Source organism: Oncorhynchus gorbuscha, linkage group LG04, assembly GCF_021184085.1.
Source record: "Oncorhynchus gorbuscha isolate QuinsamMale2020 ecotype Even-year linkage group LG04, OgorEven_v1.0, whole genome shotgun sequence".
NCBI classification, from domain to species: domain Eukaryota; kingdom Metazoa; phylum Chordata; class Actinopteri; order Salmoniformes; family Salmonidae; genus Oncorhynchus; species Oncorhynchus gorbuscha.
In genome coordinates this window covers 84,742,529-84,761,436 of record NC_060176.1, presented here as the reverse complement: position 1 = coordinate 84,761,436, position 18,908 = coordinate 84,742,529, and the positions used below count along the sequence as shown (strand labels likewise).

The 18,908-nt window shown below is 40.3% G+C and overlaps 1 protein-coding gene across 7 annotated transcripts in view; it reads right to left on the bottom strand.

Moving 5' to 3' along the window:
* The window catches only part of cacnb2b (calcium channel, voltage-dependent, beta 2b), a 140,718-nt gene that overhangs the window by 25,835 nt on the left and 95,975 nt on the right, over positions 1–18,908 (bottom strand). For 5 of the 7 annotated variants that reach the window (XM_046348237.1, XM_046348238.1, XM_046348240.1 and 2 more), the window contains exons 13-14: positions 5,586–5,756; positions 1,996–2,015 (exon numbers count right to left, since the gene is read on the bottom strand). In XM_046348237.1, coding sequence (XP_046204193.1) covers positions 2,010–2,015; positions 5,586–5,756 — 177 coding nt within the window. In that variant the 3' untranslated portion in view covers positions 1,996–2,009. The remainder of the gene's footprint in view (positions 1–1,995; positions 2,016–5,585; positions 5,757–18,908) is intronic. The other 2 variants (XM_046348235.1, XM_046348234.1) reach the window with 1 other exon arrangement.

Here is an 18,908-nt window from a genome sequence, read left to right as displayed (position 1 = left end):
ATGTTGACATTATAACTGGTGACATTATAACTATGGTGACATAATAACTATGTTGACATTATAACTATGGTGACATTATAACTATGGTGACATAATAACTATGGTGACATAATAACTATGGTGACATAATAACTATGGTGACATAATAACTATGTTGACATTATACCTATGTTGACATTATAACTATGTTGACATTATAACTATGGTGACATTATAACTATGGTGACATTATAACTATGGTGACATAATAACTATGTTGACATTATAACTATGGTGACATTATAACTATGGTGACATAATAACTATGGTGACATTATAACTATGGTGACATTATAACTATGGTGACATTATAACTATGGTGACACAATAACTATGTTGACATTATAACTATGGTGACATTATAACTATGGTGACATTATAACTATGGTGACATTATAACTATGGTGACATTATAACTATGGTGACATCATAACTATGTTGACATCATAACTATGGTGACATTACAGCCTATCTGGTGAACACTACACAGAGACAGGAACAAACACCCACGAAATACACAGTGAAACCCCGGCTACCTAAATACGGTTCCCAATCAGAGACAACGAGAATCACCTGACTCTGATTGACAACCGCCTCAGGCAGCCAAACCTATGCAACACCCCTACTCAGCCACAATCCCAATAAACTACAAAACCCAAATACGAAATACAACAAAATAAACCCATGTCACACCCTGGACTGACCAAATAATTAACGAAAACACAAAATACTAAGACCAAGGCGTGACAATTATAACTATGTTGACATTTTTACTATAGTGACATTATAACTATTTTGACATCATAATTATGGTGACGTAAAAACTATGGTGACATTATAACTATGTTGACATAATAACTATGGTGACGTTATAACTATGGTGACATAATAACTATGTTGACATAATAACTATGGTGATGTTATAACTATGGTGACATTATAACTATGGTGACATTATAACTATGTTGACATTATAACTATTTTGACGTTATAACTATGGTGAAATCATAACTATGGTGACATTATAACTATGGTGACATTATAACTATGGTGACATTATAACTATGTTGACATTATAACTATGGTGACATTATAACTATGGTGACATTATAACTATGGTGACATAACTTTGGTGACATTAATAACTATGGTGACATTATAACTACGGTGACATTATAACTATGGTGACATTATAACTATGATGACATTATAACTATGGTGACATTATAACTATGATGACATTATAACTATGGTGACATTATAACTATGTTGACATAATAACTATGTTGACATAATAACTATGTTGACATAATAACTATGGTGACATTATAACTATGGTGACATAACTTTGGTGACATTATAACTATGATGACATTATAACTATGGTGACATTATAACTATGATGACATTATAACTATGGTGACATTATAACTATGGTGACATTATAACTATGGTGACATAATAACTATGTTGACATAATAACTATGGTGACATTATAACTATGGTGACATAATAACTATGATGACATTATAACTATGGTGACATTATAACTATGGTGACATTATAACTATGGTGACATAACTTTGGTGACATTAATAACTATGGTGACATTATAACTACGGTGACATTATAACTATGGTGACATTATAACTATGATGACATTATAACTATGGTGACATTATAACTATGATGACATTATAACTATGGTGACATTATATACTTTGGTGTACATATGGTATGTATATGGTTTATATATGGTGTTTATATGGTGTACATATGGTATATATATGGTGTGTCAATGGTGTATACTGTATTTGGTGTACATATGGTATGTATATGGTTTATATATGGTGTGTCAATGATGTATACTGTATTTGGTGTTCATATGGTGTATATATGGGGTGTTTATATGTGTCTATGGTGTAGACGGTAGATGGTGTCTACGTGGTGACTCACCAGAAAAAGATATGTCACTTCTGGTATTTTCCACAGGATATTAGTAAAGAGGGAGAAGAAATGACAAATGGCACATGATGAAAATGAAAACAGGAGTTTGAGTACCGCTAAGGTGACATTCTAACTACTATAACATTCTAACTATGGTGATATAACTACGGTAACGTTCTAATTATGATCCAACAATGTGACGTTCTAACTATGGTGACATTCCTATTCTGTTCCAACTCTGTTGACCTTCTAACTACAGTGAGGTTCTAACTACAGTGAGGTTCTAACTACAGTGAGGTTCTAACTACAGTGAGGTTCTAACTACAGTGACGTACTAACTATGGTGACATTATAACTATGTTGACATTTTAACTATGGTCACATTATAACTATGGTGACATTATAACTGTGTTGACATTATAACTATGGTGACATAACTATGGTGACATTATAACTATGTTGACATTATAACTATGGTGACATTATTACTATGGTGACATAACTATGGTGACATAACTATGGTGACATTATAACTATGGTGATATTATAACTATGGTGACATAATAACTGTGGTGATATTATAACTATGGTGACATTATAACTATGTTGACATTATAACTATGTTGACATTATAACTATGGTGACATCATAACTATGGTGACATTATAACTATGGTGACATTATAAATATGTTGACATTTTTACTATGGTGACATTTTTACTATGGTGACATTATAAGTATGTTGACATAACTATGGTGACATAATAACTATGGCGACATTATAACTATAGTGACATTATAACTATGGTGACATTATAACTATGGCGACATTATAACCATAGTGACATTATAACTACGGTGACATTATAACTATGGTGACATAATAACTATAGTGACATTATAACTATGTTGACATTATAACTATGTTGACATTATAACTATGGTGACATTATAACTATGATGACATTATAACTATGGTGACATTATAACTATGTTGACATCATAAGTATGGCGACATTATAACTATGGCGACATAATAACTATGTTGACATAACTATGGTGACATTTTTACTATGGTGACATTATAACTATGGTGACATTATAACTATGGTGACATTATAACTATGGTGACATAATAATTATGGTGAAATTATAACTATGGTGACATAATAACTATGATGACATAATAACTATGGTCACATTATAACTATGGTCACATTATAACTATGGTGACATTATAACTACGTTGACATTATAACTATGGTGACATAACTTTGGTGACATCATAACTATGGTGAAATCATAACTATGGTGACATTATAACTATGTTGACATAACTATGGTGACATAACTATGGTGACATTATAACTATGTTGACATAACTATGGTGACATAACTATGGTGACATTATAACTATTTTGACATAACTATGTTGACATTATAACTACGTTGACATTATAACTATGGTGACATTATAACTATGGCGACATTATAACCATAGTGACATTATAACTACGGTGACATTATAACTATGGTGACATAATAACTATAGTGACATTATAACTATGTTGACATTATAACTATGTTGACATTATAACTATGGTGACATTATAACTATGATGACATTATAACTATGGTGACATTATAACTATGTTGACATCATAAGTATGGCGACATTATAACTATGGCGACATAATAACTATGTTGACATAACTATGGTGACATTTTTACTATGGTGACATTATAACTATGGTGACATTATAACTATGGTGACATTATAACTATGGTGACATAATAATTATGGTGAAATTATAACTATGGTGACATAATAACTATGATGACATAATAACTATGGTCACATTATAACTATGGTCACATTATAACTATGGTGACATTATAACTACGTTGACATTATAACTATGGTGACATAACTTTGGTGACATCATAACTATGGTGAAATCATAACTATGGTGACATTATAACTATGTTGACATAACTATGGTGACATAACTATGGTGACATTATAACTATGTTGACATAACTATGGTGACATAACTATGGTGACATTATAACTATTTTGACATAACTATGTTGACATTATAACTACGTTGACATTATAACTATGGTGACATAACTATGTTGACATGATAACTATGGTGAAATCATAACTATGGTGACATTATAACTATGGTGACATTATAACTATGGTGACATTATAACTATGGTGACATCATAACTATGGTGACATCATAACTATGGTGACATCATAACTATGGTGACATCATAACTATGGTGACATTCTAACTATGGTGACATCATAACTATGGTGACATTATAACTATGGTGACATTAAAACTATGTTGACATAATAATAATATAATAATAATAATATATGCCATTTAGCAGACGCTTTTATCCAAAGCGACTTACAGTCATAACTATGTTGACATGATAACTATGGTGAAATCATAACTATGTTGACATAATAACTATGTTGACATGACTATGGTGACATTATAACTTTGGTCACATCATAACTATGTTGACATAATAACTATGGTGACATTATAACTATGGTGACATCATAACTATGGTGACATAATAACTATGGTGACATTATAACTATGGTGACATTATAATTATGGTGACATAATAACTATGGTGACATTATAACTATGGTGACATTATAACTATGGTGACATTATAGCTATGTTGACATTATAACTATGGTGACATCATAACTATGGTGACATAATAACTATGGTGACATTATGACTATGGTGACATTATAACTATGGTGACATAATAACTATGGTGACATCATAACTATGGTGACATTATAACTATGGTGACATCATAACTATGGTGACATTATAACTATGGTGACATCATAACTATGGTGACATTATAACTATGGTGACATTATAACTATGTTGACATTATAACTATGTTGACATTATAACTATGGTGACATTATAACTATGGTGACATTATAACTATGGTGACATTATAACTATGTTGACATTATAACTATGGTGACATAACTATGGTGACATTATAACTATGTTGACATTATAACTATGGTGACATTATAACTATGGTGACATTATAACTATGTTGACATTATAACTATGGTGACATTATAACTATGGTGACATTATAACTATGGTGACATTATAACTATGGTGACATTATAACTATGGTGACATAATAACTATGTTGACATAATAACTATGATGACATGATAACTATGGTGACATTATAACTATGTTGACATTATAACTATGGTGACATAACTATGTTGACATTATAACTATGTTGACATTATAACTATGGTGACATTATAACTATGGTGACATTATAACTATGTTGACATAATAACTATGGTGACATTATAACTATGGTGACATTATAACTATGTTGACATAATAACTATGGTGACATAATAACTATGGTGACATAATAACTATGGTGACATTATAACTATGTTGACATTATAACTATGGTGACATTATAACTATGGTGGTGTTCTATCTGTGAAGTTGGATTGTGGTTAGATTTTGGGTTGAGGTTGGAGTTATGGTTAGATTTCGTGTTACCTTTGGAGCAGGGCTGATAGCCAGAGTGTTCTCTGCCAGCTTCTCCACTAAGGGGTTAACAGGTTCTGTTTCTGGGGGGTGGGTGGCCCTCCAGTAGGCCTCTAGGTAGTCTGCTATGTGCTCACAGGCATCACTCAGCTGGTTCTCATCCAAGATTACGTCATACATCTCCTGCAGGCCAGACAGGTTGTTAGTGTCATTCAGACTGAATCCATGTCACTGCTGCTTTACCAGTCCCCTTGGATACCAGTTACTTCAAATAACACTATCTGATAATCAAATCAAGCACATCTCTGATTAGGAGCCTGATTTAGACAGGATGGAAAGAAAGAACATAATCTCAGATAACAAGGACAGATTCAGCATGGAGAGGCATCGACCAGGGTTATACAGACCGATACAGGGGGATACAGACAGATCGGAGGATTGAGAATTATACAGGGTGAATCTGACTGATACTGACTGCTAGTATGATACAGACAATACAGACTGCTAGTATGATACAGGGTGATACAGACTGGTACAGGGTGATACAGACTGATACTGATACAGACGGATACAGACTGGTACAAGGTGATACAGACTGATACTGACTGCTAGTATGATACAGGGTAATACAGACTGATACAGGGTGATACAGACTGGTACAGGGTGATACAGACTGATACTGATACAGACGGATACAGACTGGTACAAGGTGATAAAGACTGATACAGATGGATACAGGGTGATACAAACTGATACAGGGTGATGCAGACTGATACATACTTATACAGACTGATAGAGACTGATCGACTGACATACATTTACATTACATTTAAGTCATTTAGCAGACGCTCTAGACTTATGCAGACTGATAGACCGATACAGGGTGATACAGACTGATAGAGGGTGATACAGATTTATACAGGATGATACACACTGATACAGATTGATACAGGGTGCTACAGGCTGATGTGAACTGGGACAGATTGATGTTGGGGGATACAGAGTGATACAGTATAACTGATTATAGAACTGAAAGATTCCAAAAAGCGGCCAACTCTTTCAGGTTACCAATGTTGGGCCGCGGGTTTCAAGGGCTACTGGCATTACACACCTGTAACTGTAACTCTGTTGCAATCACTTTTATAGATAACTTTGACACCTTCTGGAAACAGAAGATGCTCGACAGGAATGATGGAGTCCATCCAAATCATCTTGGCTCCTGGACTCAGTTAATCCCTACAATTGTGTCGCCGAGTTGTCATAATGCTGCAGATAATGTACATTATCAAAGGGGTGTTGGCAAACACCATATTCATATTCTGTCGACCTCAGAAACTCACCTAGATAATACCTCTCCGTGGCCGACATGAGCAAGACTTTCAAGTGTGTTTCTGTAGCTGTAGCTCAGTTGGTAGAGCATGGCGCTTGTAACGCCAGGGTAGTGGGTTCGATCCCCGGGACCACCCATACGTAGAATGTATGCACACATGACTGTAAGTCGCTTTGGATAAAAGCGTCTGCTAAATGGCATATATTATTATTATTATTATTATGTTAACCCATGCAAGGATGCCGGCCCAGGCAACATCCCTAGCCGCATCCTCAGAGCATGTGCCAAGGGTGCATGCTCAACCCCTTCCTGCACTCCCTGCTCACCCATGACTGCATGGCCAAACACGCATCCAACTCAATCATCAAGTTCGCAGATGACAACAGTAGTAAGCTTAAATACCAACAACGATGTGATAGCCTACAGGGAGGAGGTGAGGGCTCTGGAAGTGTGGTATCAGGAAAATAACAGTGGTATAACAACTCCATTGTGTCCTCCTCCCAGAGCGCTAAGAACCTTGGCGTGATCCTGGACAACACCCTGTCGTTCTCAACTAATATCAAGGCGGTGGCCCGTTCCTGTAGGTTCATGCTCTACAACATCCGCAGAGTACGACCCTGCCTCACACAGGAAGCGGCGCAGGTCCTAATCCAGGCACTTGTCATCTCCCGTCTGGATTACTGCAACTCGCTGTTGGCTGGGCTCCCTGCCTGTGCCATTAAACCCCTACAACTCATCCAGAATGCCGCAGCCCGTCTGGTGTTCAACCTCCCCAAGTTCTCTCACGTCACCCCGCTCCTCCGCTCTCTCCACTGGCTTCCAGTTGAAGCTCGCATCCGCTACAAGACCATGGTGCTTGCCTATGGAGCTGTGAGGGGAACGGCACCTCAGTACCTCCAGGCTCTGATCAGGCCCTACACCCAAACAAGGGCACTGCGTTCATCCACCTCTGGCCTGCTCGCCTCCCTACCACTGAGGAAGTACAGTTCCCGCTCAGCCCAGTCAAAACTGTTTGCTGCTCTGTCCCCCCAATGGTGGAACAAACTCCCTCACGACGCCAGGACAGCGGAGTCAATCACCACCTTCCGGAGACACCTGAAACCCCACCTCTTTAAGGAATACCTAGGATAGGATAAAGTAATCCATCTCACCCCCCCCCCTTTAAAAGATTTAGATGCACTATTGTAAAGTGGCTGCTCCACTGGATGTCATAAGGTGTACGCACCAATTTGTAAGTCGCTCTGGATAAGAGCGTCTGCTAAATGACTTAAATGTAATGTAATGTATTTGATACACTGCCGATTTTCCTACTTACAAAGCATGAAGAGGTCTGCAGTTTTTATCATAGGTACACTTCAACTATGAGAGACGGAATCTAAAACAAAAATCCAGAAAATCACATTGTATGATCTTTAAGTAATTAATTTGCATTTTATTGCATGACATAAGTATTTGATACATCAGAAAAGCAGAACTTAATATTTGGTACAGAAACCTTTGTTTGCAATTACAGAGATCATACGTTTCCTGTAGTTCTTGACAAGGTTTTTACACACTGCAGCAGGGATTTTGGCCCATTCCTCCATACAGATCTCCAGGTCCTTCAGGTTTCGGGGCTGTCGCTGGGCAATACGGACTTTCAGCTCCCTCCAAAGATTTTCTATTGGGTTCAGGTCTGGAGACCTGCTAGGCCACTCCAGGACCTTGAGATGCTTCTTACGGAGCCACTCCTTAGTTGCCCTGGCTGTGTGTTTCGGGTTGTTGTCATGCTGGAAGACCCAGCCACGACCCATCTTCAATGCTCTTACTGAGGGAAGGAGGTTGCTGGCCAAGATCTCACGATACATGGCCCCATCCAGCCTCCCCCAATATGGTGCAGTCGTCCTGTCCCCTTTGCAGAAAAGCATCCCCAAAGAATGATGTTTCCACCTCCATGCTTCATGGTTGGGATGGTGTACTTGGGGTTCTACTCATCCTTCTTCTTCCACCAAACACGGCGAGTGGAGTTTAGACCAAAAAGCTCTATTTTTGTCTCATCAGACCACATGAATTTCTCCCATTCCTCCTCTGTATCATCCAGATGGTCATTGGCAAACTTCAGATGGGCCTGGACATGTGCTGACTTGAGCAGGGGGACCTTGAGTGCGCTGCAGGATTTTAATCCATGACGGCGTAGTGTGTTACTAATGGTTTTCTTTGAGACTGTGGTCCCAGCTCTCTTCAGGTCATTGACCAGGTCCTGCCGTGTAGTTCTGGGCTGATCCCTCACGTTCCTCATGATCATTGATGACCCACGAGGTGAGATCTTGCATGGAGCCCCAGACTGAGGATGATTGACCGTCATCTTGAACTTCTTCCATTTTCTAATAATTACGCCAACAGTTGTTGCCTTCTCACCAAGCTGCTTGCCTATTGTCCTGTTGCCCATCCCAGCCTTGTGCAGGTCTACAATTCTACCCCTGATGTCCTTACACAGCTCTCTGGTCTTGGCAATTGTGGAGAGGTTGGAGTCTGTTTGATTGAGTGTGTGGACAGGTGTCTTTTACACAGGTAACGAGTTCAAACAGGTGCAGTTAATATATGTAATGTAGGTAATGAGTGGAGAACAGGGGGGCTTCTTAAAGAAAAACTAACAGGTCTGTGAGAGCCGGATTTCTTACTGGTTGGTAGGTGATCAAATACTCATGTCATGCAATAAAATGCAAAGTAATTACTTAAAAATCATACGATGTGATTTTCTGGATTTTTGTTTTAGATTCCGTCTCTCACAGTTGAAATGTATCTATGATAAAATTACAGACCTCTACATGTTTTGTAAGTAGGAAAACCTGCAAAATCAACAGTGTATCAAATACTTGTTCTCCCCACTGTATGTACATGTATGTAGAGTTGTCCTGAGAAGGTTGTCCTGGCACCACATGACCAGGTCTATGACCTCCTCCCTATAATCTGTCTCGTCGTTGTCGGTGATCAGGCCTTGTCATCAGCAAACTTAATGATGGTGTTGGAGTTGTGCCTGACCATGCAGTCATAAGTGAACAAGGAGTACAGGAGTGGACTGAGCACGCACCATTGAGGGGCTCCTGTGAGGAGGATCAGTGTGGCGGATGTGTTGTGACCTACCCTCCCCACCTGGGGGCGGCCCTCCCCACCTAGGAAGTCCAGGATCCAGTAGCAGAGGGAGGTGTTTAGTCCCAGGGTCCTTAACTTAGTGATGAGCTTTGAGGGCACTATTCTAGTCAAAAGTACAGTATTGCTGTAGTCAATGAACAGTATTCTCACATAGGTGTTCCTTTTGTCCAGGTGGGAAAGGGCAGTGTGGAGTGCAATAGAGATGACATCATCTGTGGATCTGTAGGGGTGGTATGCAAATTAAGGTGGGTCTAGGGTTTCTGGGATAATGGTGTTGATGTGAGGCATGACCAGCCTTTCAAAGCACTTCATGGCTACAGATGTGAGTTCTACGGGTCGGTAGTCATGGGGTGGTCATTTGAACGTGGACCCATAACGGACGCAGGCAATGAGGTAGTGAATGCTGAGATCCTGGTTGAAAACAGCAGAGGTGTTTAGAGGGCAAGTTGGTCACAATGATAATTATGAGGGTGCCATATATATGGATTTGGGGTTGTACCTGGTAGGTTCCTTGATCATTTGCCTTCTAAGCCTCGAAGCAATCATAGATGTCGTTTAGCTCGTCTGATAGGCTCGTGTCACTGGGCAGCTCTCGTCTGTCCTTCCCTTTGTAGTCTGTAATGGTTTGCAAGCCCTGCCACATCCGACGAGCGTCAGAGCCGGTGTAGTACGATTCGATCTGAGTCCTATATTGATGCTTTGCCTGTTAAATGGTTCGTCGGCGGGCATAACAGGATTTCTTATAAGCTTCCGGTTTAGAAACCCTCTCCTTGAAAGCGGCAGCTCTAGCCTTTAGCTCAGTGCGGATGTTGCCTGTAATCCATGGCTTCCGGTTGAGGTATGTATGTACGGTCACTGTGGGGACAACGTCATCAATGCACTTATTGATGAAGCCAATGACTGATGTGGTGTACTCCTCAATGCCATCAGAGGATTACAGGAACATGTTCCAGTCTGTGCTAGCAAAACAGTCCTGTAGGTTAGCATCTGCTTCATCTGACCACTTTTTTTTATTGATCTAGTCACTGGTGCTTCCTGCTTTAATTTTTGCTTGTAAGCAGGAATCAGGAGGTTAGAATTATGGTCAGATTTGCAAAATGGAGGGCGAGGGAGAGCTTTGTATGCATCTCTGTGTGTGGAGTAAACGTGGTCCAGAGTTTTTTCCCCTCTGGTTGCACATTTAACATGTTGATATGAATGAGGTAAAACGGATATAAGTTAGTCCCCAGCTACTTGGAGCGCTGCCTCTGGGTGAGCGTTTTCTTGTTTGCTTATGGAGGAATTCAGCTCGTTCAATGCTGTCAGTGCCAGCCTCTGGATAAGAGCGTCTGCTAAATGACTTAAATGTAAATGTAAATGTGGTGGTATGTAAACAGCTACAAACAATACATGATGAAAACTCTCTAGGTAGGTAGTGTGGTCAACAACTTATCATGAGATGCTCTACCTCAGGCGAGCAATAGCTCGGAGACTTCCTTAGATATCGTGCACCATCTGTTATTTACAAAAATACAGTCTGCTGCCCCTTGTCTTACCAGACACCGCTGTTCTATTCTGCCTGTATGGCATATAACCAGCCAGCTGTATGTTGATAGTGTCGTCGTTCAGCCACGACTCTGTGAAGCATAAGATATTACAGTTTTGAATGTCCCGATGGTAGTTTAATGTCACATATAGGTCTTCGATTTTATTCCCCAAAGATTGCACGTTTGCTAGCAGAATTGAGGGAAGTGGGATTTGTTCGATCGTCTACGAATTCTCAAAGGCAGACCGCCCTCTGGCCACTTTTCCTCCACCTTCTCTTCACGTAAATCATGGGGATCTGGGCCTGTTCCGGAGAAAGCAGTATATCGTTAACGTCGGTATCATTCACGTCGGGCTCGTCAGACTCGTTAATAACCTTTTTGGGATAGGGGGCAGCATTTTCACATTTGGATGAATAGCGTGCCCAGAGTGAACTGCCTCCTACTCTGTCCCAGATGCTAATATATGCATATTATTATTAGTATTAGATAGAAAACACTCTGAAGTTTCTAAAATTGTTTGAATTATGTCTGTGAGTATAACATAACTCATATGGCAGGTGAAAACCTGAGAAAAATCCAACCAGGAAGTGAGACATCTGAGGTTTGTAGTTTTTCAAAGCTTGGCCTACAGAATACACATTGAGATATGGATGAGGTTGCACTTCCTAGGGCTTCCACTAGATGTCAACCGTCTTTTGAAACTTGAATGAGGCTTCTACTATAAAGGAGGGGCTCATGAGACCTCTTTGAGTCAGTGGTCTGGCAGAGAGCCTTGGTCTCATGGCGCTCCCGACAGAGTTACCCCGCGTTCCAGTGCTTTTTCTGAAGACAAAAGGAATTCTCCGGCTGGAACATTATTGATGTTTTATGTTTAAAAAATCCTAACGATTGATTCAATACATCATTTGACATGTTTCTAAAGGACTGTAACGGAACTTTTCGAGTTTTTGTCTGGATGAAGTGCCTTCGCCTCATGAAGATTACTGGGCTGAACACACTAACAACAAGTGGCTATTTAGACATAAATGATGGAACTTTATGGAACAAATCAGTCATTAATTGTCGAACTGGGATTCCTGGGAGGGCCTTCTGATGAAGATCATCAAAGGTAAGTGAATATTTATGGTGTTGTTTCTAACTTTGTTGATTCCAAAATGGCGGATATTCCTCTGGCTGTTTTGGGCTCTGAGCGCCGTTCTCAGATTATGCTTTTTCCGTAAAAAAAAATGAAATCTGACACAGCGCTTGCATTAAGGAAAAGTCTATCTTTAATTCTGTGAATAACACTAGTATCTTTTATCAATGTTTAATATGAGTATTTCTGCAAAATCAGCAGATGTTTTGGAATCAAAACATTACTGCACGTAAGGCGCCAATGTAAATATGCACATTATCGAACAAAACATACATGTATTGTGTAACATGATGTCCTATGAGTGTCATCTGATGAAGATCATCAATAGTCATCAATAGTTTGTGATTCATTTTATCTATATTTCTGCTTTTTTTGACTCCTATCTTTGGCTGGAAAAATGGCTTTGTTTTGTCGACTTGGCGGTGACATAATCATATGTTGTGCTTTAGCTGTAAAGCATTTCTGAAATTAGACACAATAGGTCGATTAACAAGATGTTTATCTTTATTTGCTGTATTGGACTTGTTAATGTGTGAAAGTTACATGTAAAACAAAATGAATTTCAGGCGCTGCCTTTTCAGTGAAATGTTGCGCTAGAAAGGTTAAAGGAAAAAAAGGATCCTGCCACTCCTTAGTGAGTAATCGCAGTCCTGATGTCCAGAAGTTATTTTCGGTAATAAGAGACAGTAGTGGCAACATTATGTACAAAATAAGTTTTAAAAAAAAGTTACAAACAATACAAACTAAAAAACAATAGGTTGGGGACATATAAAACGTCTGCCTTCTCCTCCAGCACAATTTTAGTGTTACGCCCTGACCTTAGAGATCCTTTTATGTCTCTATTTTGGTTTGGTCAGGGTGTGAGTTGGGGTGGGCATTCGCTGTTTTGTGTTTCTATGGATTTTCTATTTCTATGTTTTGGCCAGGTATGGTCCTCAATCAGGGACATCTGTCTATCGTTGTCTCTGATTGGGAACCATACTTAGGTACCCTTTTTCCCACCTGTGTTTGTGGGAAGTGAACTGTTTGATGGCACATAGCCTTGAGCTTCACGGTTTGTTTGGTATTGTTTGGTATTGTTTATTGTTTTGTCGGCGTCATTTCTTAAATAAAGTAAAATGTACGCTCACCACGCTGCCCCTTGGTCCTCATCCTTCAACAACATTTAGCTTGTCTCCCACCATAATAATAGATTATTTTGTTGCTTGTGAGCTGAATAGATTATTACATATATTTTTGAAGAAGTGTGGATCATCAATCTCACTAGGATAAAGACCTCCTCCATTCCTGCCATTATTGAAAGAGATCGTGATACCTCACATCTCAAAATAGGGCTACTTAATGTTAGATCCCTTACTGAGCTTCTAGTCATGAAATCTATGCAGCCTACTCAATCACTTTTTATAGCTACTGTTTACAGGCCTCCTGGGCCGTATATAGCGTTCCTCATTGAGTTCCCTGAATTCCTATCGGACCTTGTTGTCATAGCAGATAATATTCTAATCACTGTCACAGTCATACTCTGGACCCAGCTTTGTCCAATGGAATAAATGTTGTGCATCTTAATGTTTTACCTCATAATCCTGGACTATCGGACCACCATTTTATTACATTTGCAATTGCAACAAATAATCTGCTCAGACCCCAACCAAGGAACATCTAAAGTCGTGCTATAAATTCACAGACAACACAAAGATTCCTTGATGCCCTTCCAGACTCCCTCTGCCTACCCAAGGACGTCAGAGGACAAAAATCAGTTAACCACCTAACTGAGGAACTCAATTTAATGTTGCGCAATACCCTTGATGCAATACCCTTGACCTATCAGAAGCTTCTAAAGCCAATGGCATAATTTTTAGGATTTTCCAAGCTGTTTAAAGGCACAGTCAACTAACCCTCTGACCCACTGGAATTGTGATACATTGAATTATAACTGAAATAATCTGTCTGTAAAAAATTGTTGGTAAAATTATTTGTGTCATGCACAAAGTAGATGTCCTAACCGACTTGCCAAAACTATAGTTTGTTAATTAACAAGAAATGTGTGGAGTGGTTGAAAAATGAGTTTTAATAATTTTGCACCCCCAATTTTTCAGTTTTTGATTTGTTAAAAAGTTTGAAATATCCAATAAATGTCGTTCCACTTCATGATTGTGTCCCACTTGTTGTTGATTCTTCACAAAAAAATACAGTTTTATATCTTTATGTTTGAAGCCTGAAATGTGGCAAAAGGTCGCAAAGTTCAAGGGGGCCGAATACTTTCGCAAGGCACTGTAAGTGTACTGTATGTAAACTTCTGACTTCAACTGTATATTGGGGACTACTTCAGCAGGAGGTAGCTATCACTCTCAGCCACATTGTAATCTTAGAGTCTCTGAATATTTGGTTATTTACATACAATTTATCGCCCACTAGACAAACATTCTGCTTCTCTGCTAGGAGAAAGTGGTGTACAGGGCTCGTCGTCTCTCACTATTTCAAGGGGAAATTGTTCATTTATAGAGAACGGTGTGTTCTTCAGTTCCCTACCCTGTTGTAACAATGCAATCTTCATTTTGTAGTGAGTTAGCACTGCTCCGATCGGACAGGGCCTTCCCTCCACTCTGCCACAGAAACGGTGAGCCCTTTGAAAAACTGTTCATCCATCATCTTGAGGTTAAGTTTCATGAACACCTTTTTCCTTTGTTGACTGATAGTTTTCATTTATTCTCATTCTAAAAATATTATTCTTCATTCTTCTGCACTTTAGATCAAGTAATTCAGATGTCATTATGACAACTCACAACTTATTATTATATTATTAACTCAGCGACACATTGGTAGGGATTAACTAAACTGGGCTTGGATCATTGATAAATCATTGTCTCAACACAGCCTTGAAATGCATGGACAGAGTCCAGGAGCTAATATTATTCGGATGGATTACATCAACTCCTGTTGATCATCTTCTGTTTCCAAAAGGTGTCAACGTTATCTATAAAAGTAATCCCAACAAAGTTACAGTAATTTATAGCCAGGTGTGTAATGCCAGCAGCCGGCTGCATCTTTCAAACCCATGGCCCAATGATGGTGCCGGACCTGAAATAATTGCCCACTTTTAGGAACCTTTCAGGTGTAGAATCAGTTCTTTAATATCCCATTTCAGAAGTTACGAGCTAGCCTTCCTAATGTCTTTTGAACCCACGTGGACTACAACAGCATCACAGAATGGTTGGAAGCAGCCTTGTAATGTCCTGTACTCAAGCTCCAGGATAGCACTGAGTTTTTGCCACTGAGAATCAGGATGTTTCTTATCATAAAACTGCCGATGACGACCGCCGGTGCAACAGAAACTGCTGAGGAGGTTTGGCTGTTCTTTCGCAATCCCCTCAAGGAAAAAAAGGGTGGTGGTGCCCGATGGACCAGAACCAGCCGCAGTATCCATTGTGGATGATGAACAGGCCGGAGTCTCTGACAGCCTCATGGTCTGATGAGAGTATGAGCCCTGTAGATCAGAACCCACCAGAGAGGAAGACAGAACAGAGGAACTTCCGGATACAATCTTGAATCAAAAGCCTCCAGAGCCTCTGGATACAGTGCAGCAAAGTTGTTTCCAGTCTCTGTCCAGTCCAGGCTTAACATCGCCACGAAGGCCGCTTTTGCCAGAGGACACTGTTTTTGATTTCCATGGCAAATGACATAGCTCCATGGCTGGTTTATAGGATCAAGAACAGGAACTTCCACCAAGTCATCCAGGAGCATTTACATTTTATTTGTATTTGTTTTACTTAGCAGACACTCTTATCCAGAGAAACTTACAAGAAAAGTTCATACATTTTCATACTTTTTTTTATCATACTGGTCCCCTGTGGGAATCAAACCCACAACTCTGATAATGCAAGCACCATGCTCTAGCAAATGAGCCACACAGGACCAGGATTGCACCAGCATCCCACCAACTCCCTTCTCCAGGGAAGGGGAAGACCCCTTCTGGCAGGGATCCCTGCAGAGTACCGGCCAGTCGGCTGTGGAAAGCCAACATGGCGGTGACACTTCTACCAGGCCAGAGCGGCGCACGGCTATTGGTTTAGAAGAGAAAGAAAAAGTAGGTGGGCATGGATTCCCCAGTTGTGTAGGATTCCCCAGTAGCTTGTGTAGGATTCCCCAGTAGCTTGTGTAGGATTCCCCAGTAGCTTGTGTAGGATTCCACAGTAGCTTGTGTAGGATTCCCCAGTAGCTTGTGTAGGATTCCAGAGTAGGTTGTGTAGGATTCCCCAATAGCTTGTGTAGGATTCCACAATAGTTTGTGTAGGATTCCACAGTAGCTTGTGTAGGATTCCCCAGTAGCTTGTGTAGGAATCCCCAGTAGCTTGTGTAGGATTCCCCAGTAGCTTGTGTAGGATTCAAATCAAATCCAATCAAATTTTATTTGTCACATACACATGGTTAGCAGATGTTAATGCGAGTGTAGCGAAATGCTTGTGCTTCTAGTTCCGACAATGCAGTGATGACCAACAAGTAATCTAACTAACAATTCCAAAACTACTGTCTTATACACAGTGTAAGGGGATAAGGAATATGTACATAAGGATATATGAATGTGTGAAGGTACAGAGCAGCATACAGTAGATGGTATCGAGTACAGTATATACATATGAGATGAGTGTGTAGACAAAGTAAACAAAGTGGCATAGTTAAAGTGGCTAGAGATACATGTATTACATAAGGATGCAGTCAATGATGTAGAGTACAGTATATACATATGCATATGAGATGAATAATGTAGGGTAAGTAACATTATATAAGGTAGCATTGTTTAAAGTGGCTAGTGATATATTTACATCATTTCCCATCAATTCCCATTATTAAAGTGGCTGGAGTTGGGTCAGTGTCAATGACAGTGTGTTGGCAGCAGCCACTCAATGTTAGTGGTGGCTGTTTAACAGTCTGATGGCCTTGAGATAGAAGCTGTTTTTCAGTCTCTCGGTCCCAGCTTTGATGCACCTGTACTGACCTCGCTTTCTGGATGATAGCGAGGTGAACAGGCAGTGGTTCGGGTGGTTGATGTCCTTGATGATCTTTATGGCCTTCCTGTAACATCGGGTGGTGTAGGTGTCCTGGAGGGCAGGTAGTTTGCCCCCGGTGATGCATTGTGCAGTGCTCACTACCCTCTGGAGAGCCTTACGGTTGAGGGCGGAGCAGTTGCCGTACCAGGCGGTGATACAGCCCGCCAGGATGCTCTCGATTGTGCATCTGTAGAAGTTTGTGAGTGCTTTTGGTGACAAGCCAAATTTCTTCAGCCTCCTGAGGTTGAAGAGGCGCTGCTGCGCCTTCTTCACGACGCTGTCAGTGTGAGTGGACCAATTCAGTTTGTCTGTGATGTGTATGCCGAGGAACTTAAAACTAGCTACCCTCTCCACTACTGTTCCATCGATGTGGATAGGGGGGTGTTCCCTCTGCTGTTTCCTGAAGTCCACAATCATCTCCTTAGTTTTGTTGACGTTGAATGTGAGGTTATTTTCCTGACACCACACTCCGAGGGCCCTCACCTCCTCCCTGTAGGCCGTCTCGTCGTTGTTGGTAATCAAGCCTACCACTGTTGTTCGTCCGCAAACTTGATGATTGAGTTGGAGGCGTGCGATGCCACGCAGTCGTGGGTGAACAGGGAGTACAGGAGAGGGCTCAGAACGCACCCTTGTGGGGCCCCCGTGTTCCCCAGTAGCTTGTGTAGGATTCCCCAGTAGCTTGTGTAGGATTCCCCAGTAGCTTGTGTAGGATTCCCCAGTAGGTTGTGTAGGTTTCGTAGGATTCTCCAGTAGGTTGTGTAGGATTCCCCAGTAGGTTGTGTAGGATTCCCCAGTAGGTTTCGTAGGATTCCCCAGTAGCTTGTGTAGGATTCCCCAGTAGGTTGTGTAGGATTCCCCAGTAGGTTGTGTAGGATTCCCCAGTAGGTTGTGTAGGATTCCCCAGTAGCTTGTGTTGGATTCCCCAGTAGCTTGTGTAGGATTCCCCAGTAGCTTGTGTAGGATTCCCCAGTAGCTTGTGTAGGATTCCCCAGTAGCTTGTGTTGGATTCCCCAGTAGGTTGCGTAGGTTTGCTACCTTTTTGCTAAGAGTAGCCACTTTGCCCCTGTCTGGGCGGTCCACATTGTCCCGGAATAAAGCAACGATGTGTATGGCATTGTGTGGGCGAGCGGTTTGCTGATGTCAACTTTGTAAACAGAGTGTCCCATG